General features: G+C 50.1%; 1 protein-coding gene across 1 annotated transcript in view; it reads left to right on the top strand.

The window, feature by feature from the left end:
* The window catches only part of HORMAD2 (HORMA domain containing 2), a 31,390-nt gene extending 20,458 nt beyond the window's left edge, over nucleotides 1-10,932 (top strand). Inside the window, 5 exon segments of the mRNA XM_054392595.1 lie at nucleotides 41-294; nucleotides 1,935-2,040; nucleotides 4,035-4,081; nucleotides 10,610-10,796; nucleotides 10,799-10,932. Coding sequence (XP_054248570.1) covers nucleotides 41-294; nucleotides 1,935-2,040; nucleotides 4,035-4,081; nucleotides 10,610-10,796; nucleotides 10,799-10,932 — 728 coding nt within the window.
* The last annotated feature ends 322 nt before the right edge of the window (nucleotides 10,933-11,254 follow it).

Genomic DNA, 11,254 nt, shown 5'->3' with positions numbered 1-11,254 from the left:
TGACTCCTCTGACATTAGTGAGCTCTTCCTCCCTGTGCAGTGACTCCAGAAGATTATCAGCCCCCTGGCTTTAAGGAAGATGGCAGCCCTGGTGACCTGCTGTTTGATGGTGACCCTGTCAACCTGAGGGTAGGATCAGTCTCCACTGGCTTCCACCTCATGAAGGTGAGAGTGACAACTGAAAAGAAAAGAATGGCAACAGTAGAGAGCAGCCTGATCCAGAAGAAGGGCCCTACTGAGATCTCCCATCAAGGCTTAGACTGTGATGAAGAGGAAGAGGAGGGCAGCACTAAGGTAGGGAAATAGTTCTGTTTGGTTGTTGCTGGGGGAATGAAGTGTATCTAGCAAGCCTCTCCTGAAAGAAACATCTTCTGTAACACAGGTTTCATAGAATCATAGAATGGGTTGGAAGGGACTTCCAAAGGTCAGGAGGGACATTCCCCACTAGATCAGGTTGCTCAGAGCCTTGTCAAGCCTGACCTCATATATCTCTGGGGATGGGGCCTCAACTATCTGCCTGGGCAACTTGTTGCAGTATTCCACCACCCTCGTGGTGCAGAACTTGTTCACAAGGCTGTCAGCTTGTGTCAGGCAGCAGCACTACAGCAGGCTGAATGCTGAGGAATTCCACAGATGTGAAGTGACTTTGGTCCTAGTACACCCACTGAGTTCCTGAGCCTAGGGTGTGCTCCCAGAAGAGGGCAGTGATCCTACAGAGAGACCCAAGGCATGCACATACACACACCCCTTCCACAGACAGGCACAAAAAGAATTTCCCTGGCATTCCCAGGACTAAGCTGTGTTGCACTCTGGGATTCCTTCCATGTACTTCTAGCCAGCCAGAAGTTGTGTGCTGTTTCTAATTTATCTTGTGGAGGCACCTTTAGCAGGTAATCACAGCTTCACAGACTGCATTGGGTTGGAAGGGACCCTCAAAGGTCATCTTGTCCAACCCCCCTGCAGCCAGCAGGGACACCCCCAACTAGAGCAGGCTGCACAGGGACACAGCAAGGCTGAGCTTGAAGGTCTCCAGGGATGGGGCCTCAAGCACATCCCTGGGCAACCTGTTCCAGTGTCTCCCCACCCTCACTGTGCAGAACTTCCTCCTGATGTCCAACCTAAGTCCGCCCTGCTTCAGTTTCAAACCATTGCTCCTCAGCCTATCCCCACAGCCCCTTCTGAACAGTCCCTCCTCAGCCTTCCTGGAGGTCCCCTTTAGATATTGAAATGCAGCTCTGAGGTCTCCCTGGAGTCTTCTCTTCTCCAGGCTGAACAGCCCCAACTCTCTCAGCCTGTCCCCATAGCAGAGGTGCTCCAGCCCTTGGATCATCTTTGTGGCCTCCTCTGGACCCTCTCCATCAGGTCCATGTCTCTCTTGTGTTGGGGGCCCAGCACTGCAGGTGAGGTCTCAGCAGAGCAGAGCAGGGGGGTCAGATCCCTTCTCTTGACATCTTAGACTCCAAGCTGGGCTGGAACAAACCATCCCCTGGTGGTGCCTCTCCAAAATGACAGGAGGGGAAGCCTGTTCTGGGAGCTCAGATGTGGTGATTGAACTTTTGCCAGAAAATCACCCCCAGTGTAGCTGACTCCTGAAGTCAGGAAGCCATTTAGGTTGGAGTTCTGTCTTTTCTTAGCAAATTTCTCTCTTGAATCATAGAAACACAGAATGGTTTTGGGTTGTAAGGGACCTTCAAGATCATCCAGTTCCAGCCCCCCTGCCATGGGCAGGGACATCTTCCACTAGAGCAGCTTGCTCAAGGCCTCCTCCAACTAGCCCCCTGTGGACTCCAACCTGTAGATTGAAAAACCTGTAGGCTTGGGAGACCCTGAGGAACCATGAAAATCTCATCCCTGTTAGTGCTGGGTTTATGGATTCACTACCTGGGCATGTTTTTGGGTTATGCTGCTAAGACAAAACATTGCTTGCTTTACAGAATCACCCTCTCCCCATCAGAGCAGATTCAAGTGAGCATGGACAGGACAAAAGTGAGGCCCATCCAGGCTGGAAAATGGAAACATCTTCTTACCTTCAAGATACAGGTGACTGCCCATTTTCAGAACCAAAGGAGTTTTTGCTCATGTCTGTATCCTGGTGGAATACTGAGGGTTCCTGACTTTGCCATGGATGCACAGTTTGTCAGGCTGCTTCATTTGTGTCAGCTCAGGTTGTTGTAAATGCTTGCTGTGTTAACAGGAGCAGTCCAGTCTTTATCAGTGCTTTTTCCACCTCTTTATCTCAGCAGTTTTTGCTCAGCTCTGGAGGAATCACACAGTTCATCAACACCAAGCTACATTATCTACATTTCCATCAGAGCTCTTTTCCTTTAGCTGCTACCATTTGCTTTTGCTAACGACTTCCCTCTGTGAAGGCAGAGCCAAAAAGGAGCCTTTTCTCTCGCTCCAATCAGCTCCTGGTACCCGCTTGACCTTTGCAGCTCTCAGAGATAGCCTGTGGAACAATACCATCTAGTGACAAAATGGTAAATAGCATTCCTGAGAGCCCCAAGCAGGGGAATCCAGGCTTCTCTGCCTAGGAAGTCACCTTCTCAGGTCTTTCTCCTGCTGGTTCTCCAAAGATTAATAAGGGCTGAATTCACACCACCACCTTTTCATAGAATCACAGAACAGTTTGGATTGGAAGGGACCTCAAAGATCATCTAGTTCTACCCACCCCTGCCATGGGCAGGGACACCCTGCACTAGACCAGGTAGTCCCTAGCAGAAAAGAATCCAATGTCCAGGAATAACACAACAAAGGGAGCTCCCCTTCCTGAAGCAAAAGGGTATAAACCAAGAAGGTTACCAGCTCAGCCATGGTCTACAGCTTGGATGGGGCTCCGAGCAACCTGCTCTAGTTGAAGATGTCCCTGCTCCCCTGCAGAGGGAGGTTGGACCAGATGAGCCTCAAAGGTCCCTTCCAACCTAAAGCACTCTGTTCTGCCACTTGAGTAGCCACTCTGGATCTTCCTTCTCTCACCAGTTGTGTTTCCATGAAACTGAGGCACTTTGGGACCCTCCCTCCTCAAAGTTTATTGAAACCAGTGAGGTCAATAATTATTAAATTCTTCCCCATGAGAGTGGTGAGGCACTGGAGCAGGCTGCCAAGAGAAGTTTTGGAAGCTTGGAGATGTTCAAAGGCAGATTGGAGGAGGCCTTGAGCAAGCTGGTCTAGTAGGAGGCATCCCTTTTTGTGGCGGGGGGTTGGAACTAGATAATCTTCTAAGGCCCCTTCCAACCCAAACCGTTCTGTGATTCTGTGAGTAGTCAGGGGACTTCTACATAGAATCCCCTGAGTAGTCAGGGAAGCTCAGTCCCCCTCCTCCCCCCTGCTCCCACCTAGGATAGAATCACAGAATCTTTTAGGTGAGAAAAGACCTCTAAGATCACCAGGTGGGTGGAGCCTATGCAGGCATAAGTTTTGTTTTCTTAGAGAGCAGGTTAGAATCAGAGAAGCACAGAACTGTCAAGGTTGGAAGAGACCTCTGAGATCACCAACTCCAACTGCTCATCTAAAGCTCATAATCCCATCACTACTGCTGAGCCACTGCCACTAAAACATCCACACATCTTTTAAACCCCTCCAGGGGTGGGGACTCCACCAACCTCCCGGGGCAGCGTGGGGCAGTGTGAGCCAGTACCTGAGAACCCTTGCTGGGAAGAAATTTTTCCTGATCTCCAACCTGAACCTCCCTTGGCAGAACTTGAGGCTATTTCCTCTCATCCTGTCACTTGTTGCACATGAGAAGAGACCAACTTGGCCCCAGCCTTGTTTGGACGGAGTTCAGGTGTCCATGCTCAGCTGCTAGGAGCAGCTGCAGGCTGATGTGTTGCACGTGCAGGTGGCACTTCGTCCCAAAAGCTCTGCAGCGTTGGCACTGCCAGAGAGCTAAGGTTACACAGTTTTGGATCAGCCATGGGATTTTGCTGGTGTGGTTTAGTCTTCTGGACTTTTTTCTTTTTTTTATTTTTTTTCCTTCCATTAAATCCAGGAGGTTTCACTTCAGAGCTGATTTTGTTTCTGTGTTTGGATTGCAGGTGGAGAGAAGCTGACAGGAGTAAAGGAGATGGGCAGGATGCAGCAGGTGAGGAGATTTTAGTGGCTCTAGGACATGCCAGGCAAAGTAGCAGCCTTCCAGTAGCTGAAGGCGTCCTAGAAGAAGGCTGCAGAGGGACTGTTTCCAAAGGCCTGCAGTGATAGGACCAGGGGCAATAGTTCGGAAGTAAGAGAAGAGTAGATTTAGACTGAATGTTACAAACAAGTTCTGCACCCTGAGGGTACTGGAACACTGCAACAGGTTGCTCAGGGAGGTAGTTGAAGCCCCATCCCTGGAGATACTCAAGGTTAGATTTGACAGGACTCTGGGCAGCCTGATCTAGTGGAGGATGTTCCTGCTGACTGCAGGGGTTTTGGACTAGATGACATTTGGGGGTCCCTTCCAACCCAACCCATTCTATGATTCTGTTCTATGATTCTGACATCTGGGGTGGCACAAGATTCAGCTAAGATTAGAGGATTTACTGTGCAGTACACAGACCCTACAAAGCCTTAAGGCACAGGGATGTAAGCATGGACTGGAAGCAGAGGCAAAACCTTTCCATGATCAGCTTATTTCATTCATCCAGGACAATCATTCTGTGCTGTTCTCTGGAGCTGACATTTGTGGACTACACATACACAGACTGCCTGTGTCAGTGTCCCAGCCAGGCTGTTTTACCTGGCTGTGAGTTTGCATTAAGGGTCTGACATCACCATCCTGCTGCAGGTCTGAAGGGTGTGTCTGTCTGTTGCCTAATATGGCTTTCACCTCTGCCCTCTTCCTGCCAGACTCTCTTTACCTGTGAGTCACAGGTACTGGATCCTATCACTTTCTGGTTACTCTCTAGGAGAGGAATAATTGTCCCCTGGAGGTGCTGATCTCTTTTTTTTTTTCAGTGGTTGTTGGGGCAACCTGAAGAACTAGGACAGACTAGACATGGAATTTTAGATAAGTAAAGTTCTGTGAAATTAATTCCATCCTGAAAGCTGCCCAGGCCAAACCCTGAGTCAGAATCAGAGCTCCAGTTCACAGCCTTGTGCAGAGGCTCTTTTCAGTGACTGGGCAAATCTCTGAATACCACCAGACTTAACCACTTGATCCTCCTCCCATTCAAATGAGCTGAAAATGGTGTGAACTTGAGTGTTCAGAAGCTGAATCTTTACAGGATAAGTTAATGAGAGGAGGAAATTGCTGCTAACATTTTCCCTGCCTCTGTTGAAAAGAATCCCGGGGTGCCTAACCCAGACAGCAACTGGAGACTCCCAGCTGAACATGTCATTCAGAAGGCATCTGTGAAGTATTTGCCTTGACTCTGGATCTTAGGACTGAACTTCTGTGCCTAGGCTGGTATTTTTCAAACTTTAACCACAATTTTTTTTTCTTTAGATTTTTTTTCAGTCTCACATCCTCCAGTTTCCTTCTGATCATTGTTTGTTCTGCTGTCTGTGTGAAAACAGGAGCCTTTTCTGTTTGTAACTCGTGGTTCTCCCACTGATTCATGCCCTGACATTCTTCTGGGGCTGTCACGACTGGGAGCAGAGCAGCAGACACCTCGCTCCTGCTGCATGTGGATTTCATTAGCCTACAGCAGCAGCAGTGAGAGTGGCTGAAGGTGGTGGAAAAGAGCATTAGTGGCTGAAAAATGGCAGAGTCACTTTATCCATTGTATGCTTCAGAGATTCAGAGATTCCTAGAATGGTTTGGCTTGGAAGAGATCTTAAAGATCATCCAGTTCCAACCCCATGCCATGGGCAGGGACACCTCCCACCAGCCCAGGGTGCTCAAGGCCTCATCCAGCCTGGCCTTGAACACCTCCAGGGAGAGGGCATCCACAACCTCCCTGGGCAACCTGTTCCAGTGTCTCACCACCCTCACTGTCAAGAATTTCTTCCTAGTCTCCAGTCTCAATCTGCCCTCCTCAAGGTTCAATCCATTGCCCCTTGTCCTGTCACTCCCAGCCCTTGTCAAAAGTCCCTCTCTGGCTCTTCTGTAGCCCCAGCCCCCTTCAGGTACTGGAAGGCTGATCTTAGGTCTCCCTGGAGCCTTCTCTTCTCCAGGCTGAACAGCCCCAACTCTTTCAGCCTGCCCCTTAGGGGAGGTTCTCCAGCCCTCTGATAATTTTTGTGGCCTCCTCTGGACTTGCTCCAGCAGTTCCATGTCCTTCTTATGCTGGGGGCTCCAGAACTGGATGCAGTGCTGCAAGTGGGACCTCAGCAGAGCAGAGGGGCAGAACCCCCTCCCTGTGCTGCTGCTCTCCCTGCTTTGGATGAAGCCCAGCACATGGTCCAAAGACTTCACACAAATCCCAAGCCCTCTGCCTGGTGGATTCTGGTGGCAGAGGGCTTTTTAGTGTATTTCACTCAGTTTAGGGAAAAACAAAGTCAAGTCAGTGGTTAAAAAGTGCAGCTCATGGTTGTGAAGCCAGCACTAATAAAGGTTTGACACTCTTTCCATAGGAGAGGGACTTTCCCTTCTTTTCTGAGGGAAGTGGTTAAAACAAATGACCATTGTGTATTCCACTTGAATCAGGAAGCCAAAGTGATCATGAAGTTTGGCTCAAAAGGTGCAGACAGGCTTGGGTGGTTGGGAAGTCTGAGCTAGGGATTATCTAACAGGGTCAGGTGTAGGTAAGATGGGTAGAAGTAGTGCTGTTGGGGCTGTGAATGTGAACCCTTGTTGCTCTCCAGCCTGCAGTATGATCAAGTAAAGGTTTTTTCATCCTGGCAGGAGTGGTCAGAGAAGCTCTCTGCTTTCAAGGTCTCCAAAGTGTGACTTGTTTTCTCCTGGAGTTCAGTATTTAATTAGGTTTTGGGGTGTGAGGGGCTTTGGACAACAGTGTGGCCTGGGCCCTGGAGATCTCCCTTTATTGGGGTAGACACAAGCCCTTACATGTTGTGTGACTTTGAGTGTTGAGTTTCCACCAGGAGAAGATGCCCTTAAAGTGGTTTATCAAAGGATTTCTCACATAGCAGCACCACCATATCCACAGGGGCTGAAAATGAGCCAGGGTGTGCCCAGCTGGCCAAAAAGGCCACCAGCATCCTGGCCTGGATTAGCAATGGTGTGGCCAGCAGGACTGGGCCAGGGATTGTCCCCCAGTACTCAGAACTGGTGAGGCCACACCTTGAGTAATGAGTTCAGTTTTGGGCCCCTCACTCCAAAAAGGACATTGAGATGCTGGAGGATGTCCAGAGAAGGGCGGCAAAGCTGGTGAAGGATCTGGAGAACAGGGCTGGTAAGGAGCAGCTGAGGGAACTGGGATTATTTAGCCTTGAGAAGAGAAGGCTCAGGGGAGACCTTCTGGCTCTCTGCAACACCCTGAAAGGAGGTTGGAGCCAGGTGGGGGTTGGTCTCTTCTCCCAAGGAACAAGTGATAGGACAAGAGGAAACAGCCTCAAGTTCATAGAATCACAGAATCATTTCTGTTGGAAAAGGTTTTTAAGATCATTAAGTCCAACCATTCACTAACTCTACAAGTTAGATAACTCTGAGTTGCACCAGAGGAGGTTTGGGTTGGACAAGCTGCTTCTGCTTCTTCCCTGAAGGGGTTCTCAAAGACTGGCCCAGGCTGCCCAGGGAGGTGGTTGAATCCCCATCCCTGGAGGGATTTCAAAGCTGCAGAGGTGTGGTGGTGAGAGACATGTTTTAGCAGCAGCCTTGGTAGAGTTAGAGAAGGGATGGACTGGATGATCCTAAAGGGCTTTTCCAACCAAAACATCCTGAGAATCCATAGGGCAGTGAGCCAGACTGGGTGGAGGAAAGGGGAAAGAGGGTCTGGAATGGGAACCTGCCCTTCTGGTGGCCGCACAGTGTTAGATGTTCAGCTGTCCAGGGAGCAGTGCTCAGGGACTTGGGTTTAAAGGTTAAATATTCAGGCCAAGATTTTTCTGAACGAGCTGAAACAATTTGGGGTGTCCCAGAGTTTAGTATCTGTGCAAGGGTTTGAGATTCAAGACGTGGGGAGTTCAGAAACGGTGCCTACAGTCAGCAGTTGTGTTTGGAAATCTGGGCAAGCCCATCACTGCTCCTCCTCTGAACTGCCTCCTTCCTTCTCATTCCTTGCTTATCAAAAATACAAACTGGATTTGAGTTTATTGGCCATTATCTTCCTGACCTACAGCTCTCCAGGAGGACCAGGAATGGAAGTCTTAAAGGGCTTATTTTTATTGACTGGACGTGGGAGAGGCCCAAGATGTGGGTCTGCCAAAAAAGCAGCAGCCACTCCTGTCCAGTCAGAGCTGTCCTTCAGCCATGGCGGGCCTCTGGCAGAGGGCTTTCCAGACTGGAGAAACATTTCCATGTACTCAGCTGGCTCCTTATCTGCAATCTCATGATTGATGATACTTAGGATCAAATGAGCGATTGCCCTTTCCCAGTAGAGCATCCCTGTGCTTAATCACCCACAGGTAGACAGCAGCATGCCAATGAGCCCACCTCTGTGACTGCAAGGAGAGGCTTGCTGGTTGCATCAGCTGAGGATCCAGCTCAGTGTGTCCCTCTCTGTGTCTTGCCTCTTTTCTCTGCTGTTCTGGCAGCTGTGAGGAGTTGGGAAAAGCAGGGACTCCATAGATTCATAGAATGGATTGTGTTGGAAGGGACCTTAAACATCATCCAGTTCCAACCCCCCCTGCCCTGGGCAGGGACACTTCCCACTAGCCCAGGTTGCTCAAGGCTTCATCCAGCCTGGCCTTGAACACCTCCAGGGAGGGGGCAGCCACAACCTCTCTGGGCAACCTGCTCCAGTATCTCTTCACCCTCCCTGTAAGGAATTTCTTCCCTATCTCCAGGCTCAATCTGCCCTCCTCAAGCTTCAATCCATTGCCCCTTATCCTATCACCACTGGCCCTTGTCATTGCTGCCCATTGGATCAGCTTATGGGAGTCTGCTGATGGGAATGAGCTTCTGCACTGGATTTAGGACAGCTCCCTAAAGGGAGGTTGCTGTGAGGAGGGGGCAGCCTCTTCTCCTTGAAGACAAATGATAAGGACCAGAGGAAATGGCTCCAAGCTGCAGCAGGGGAGGCTCAGGATGGATCTCAGGAAATATTTCTGCACTGGAAGGGTTCTCAAACCTTGGAACAGGGTGCCCACGGCAGTGCTGGAGTCACCATCCCTGGAGGGATTTAAGCAGTGTGTGGACCTGGTGCTAGGGACATGATTTAGTGGTGCCCCTACAGTGCTGGGTTGAAGGTTGGACTGGGTGAGCTTGGAGGTCTCTTCCAACCACAGATGCTTTGTGATTCTGTGATAACTTTTGGAATTCTTCAGCACATTCCTTTAGCCTCTTGTGAATCCTTTAATCATAGAACCATACACAGGTTTAGGTTGGAAGGCACCTTTAGGGCTCAACTAGTCCAAGGCTCTGCAGTCAGCAGGGACATCTGCAACTAGAGCAGCTGGACAGAGCCATGTCCAACCTGATGTGGAATGGTTCCAGAGATGAGGCATCTCCCACCTCTCTGAGCCTCTGACCACCCTCAGTGTCAAACATTTCTCCCTTCTCTCCACTCTGAATCTCCCTCTTTTAATTTCAAACCATCACCTCTTGTCCTGGCACAACAGGCCCTGCTCAAAATCTATCCCTAGCTTTCTGCTTGGCCCCTTTCAGTGCTGAAAGCCACCAGAAGGTCTCCCTGGAGCTTTCTCTTCTTCAGGCTGAACAACCCCAACTCTCTCAGCCTGGCCTCATAAGGAGAGGTGAATGTTCTTGTCCTGCAAGTTCATTTTGGTCAGCTTTCTCCTCATGTAAGCAAACACGTTGCAGTGGAATGAGTTTGGAATGAAACACAACTAGAAGATGAGTAAAATCTGACCGTGTGGATGCCTCTGCAGGCTTTTATCTGCCATCAGGAAGCTGTGGGCTGAAGTTCTGGGGTGGTCCTTAGAGCACAGTCTCACCACACAGCGAAGCAGCCACGCAGAGAGCTCTGAGTCGCCCCTGACCGAGCCTGCAGCAGAGCTGGCAATGGTGTGGCCATATCAGCAGAGCACAAGGCAGCTCTGCCTCCCACTGCTGATGCTGCTAGGCTGCTGTGGGACACGAGGAAGTGTGTGGACACTTGACATTCTGTGGACACACCAGTTGGGATGGAAGACAGCTCAGGGATCTTTCTGCTGCGACTCACTGCCTGCTGTAGGCATCCTCCTGCCATGCGGATCAGCTCTCTCAGCTGGAGCTGTCTGAGAGTCTGGTGCCTAGGGAGAGACTCATAGCTCAGTGTTGGACATCAGCACTGGCTTAGGCCTCAGGGGACAGCCTGTCTGGCCTCCAGCTGCTGCTGCTCATGCAGCAGACTTGGCTACCTGGCCAGGTCCTCCTTCTCTGAGGGGCTGGGGCAGTGTTGGCAGCTGGTGTGGACAGGGTCTTTCATGGGTGATGAGGGTAATATCTGTCATGTTTGCCAGTTCTCAGTGTCCTGTTGGTGCCTAAGGCTGTGATTACTCTGATGGTGGCTCTGCTGAGCTTCCTTGTGGGGTGCAGAGCTTCTGTCTGGAAGTGAAGGTCAGCTCAAGTGGGTTCCATTGCAGAATAACAGCTTGGAGATCAAGACCTTTGTTGTCTGATTTTTCCCAGGCCAATTGCTCTGCAAGCTGCCATGACAGAAAGCAGTTGAAGGGTGAAGCCTACCATGTGCAGAGCAAGAGGAGAGCATTTTTCTGTGGCAATGTCATCATCTTGAACTTTTGCAGAAAAGCAAAAAAAGCAAAAAAAAAAAAAAAAAAGAAGAAAATGCAAGGTTTATCTCTAACTGTCTATCAAGAGAGCTGTATCTGATGAGAAGTTCCCAGAACATTTTCTCCTCCAAACCAGCTGAGGCTACACAGCCCCAAACAACGAAGAGAACAAGATTCAGAGATGAGCTTGCCTCTCTCCTTCCTGTGAGCTGGGAGGAGTGAGGCAGGGAGGTCAGGAAATTCCTGGCTGCTCTCAGTTCACGTCAGATCCTTAGCTGTATCTTGGGGCCATTCATCCCTTCCATGAGTTATGCTTGTCTAGTGTGCAGGAAGCAGTTTCCTGGTGATCTCCTCATTCAGGGGTGAGGACCCTCACCCCACAGATCTGGGGAGATTTAACCCTTGCACCCTCAGATTCCCTCATAGCCACCCCAGAGACATCCATAGGAACACTGAGCTTCTGTGCTGGCTGCCTTTACATGCTAGCAACCAGCACCTCCAGAGACATCTCCATAAATCAGTGTTGGGCAGATGCACAGACCCT

Source organism: Indicator indicator, chromosome 26 (assembly GCF_027791375.1).
Source record: "Indicator indicator isolate 239-I01 chromosome 26, UM_Iind_1.1, whole genome shotgun sequence".
NCBI classification, from domain to species: Eukaryota; Metazoa; Chordata; class Aves; order Piciformes; family Indicatoridae; genus Indicator; species Indicator indicator.
This window is presented reverse-complemented; position numbering and strand designations above follow the sequence as displayed.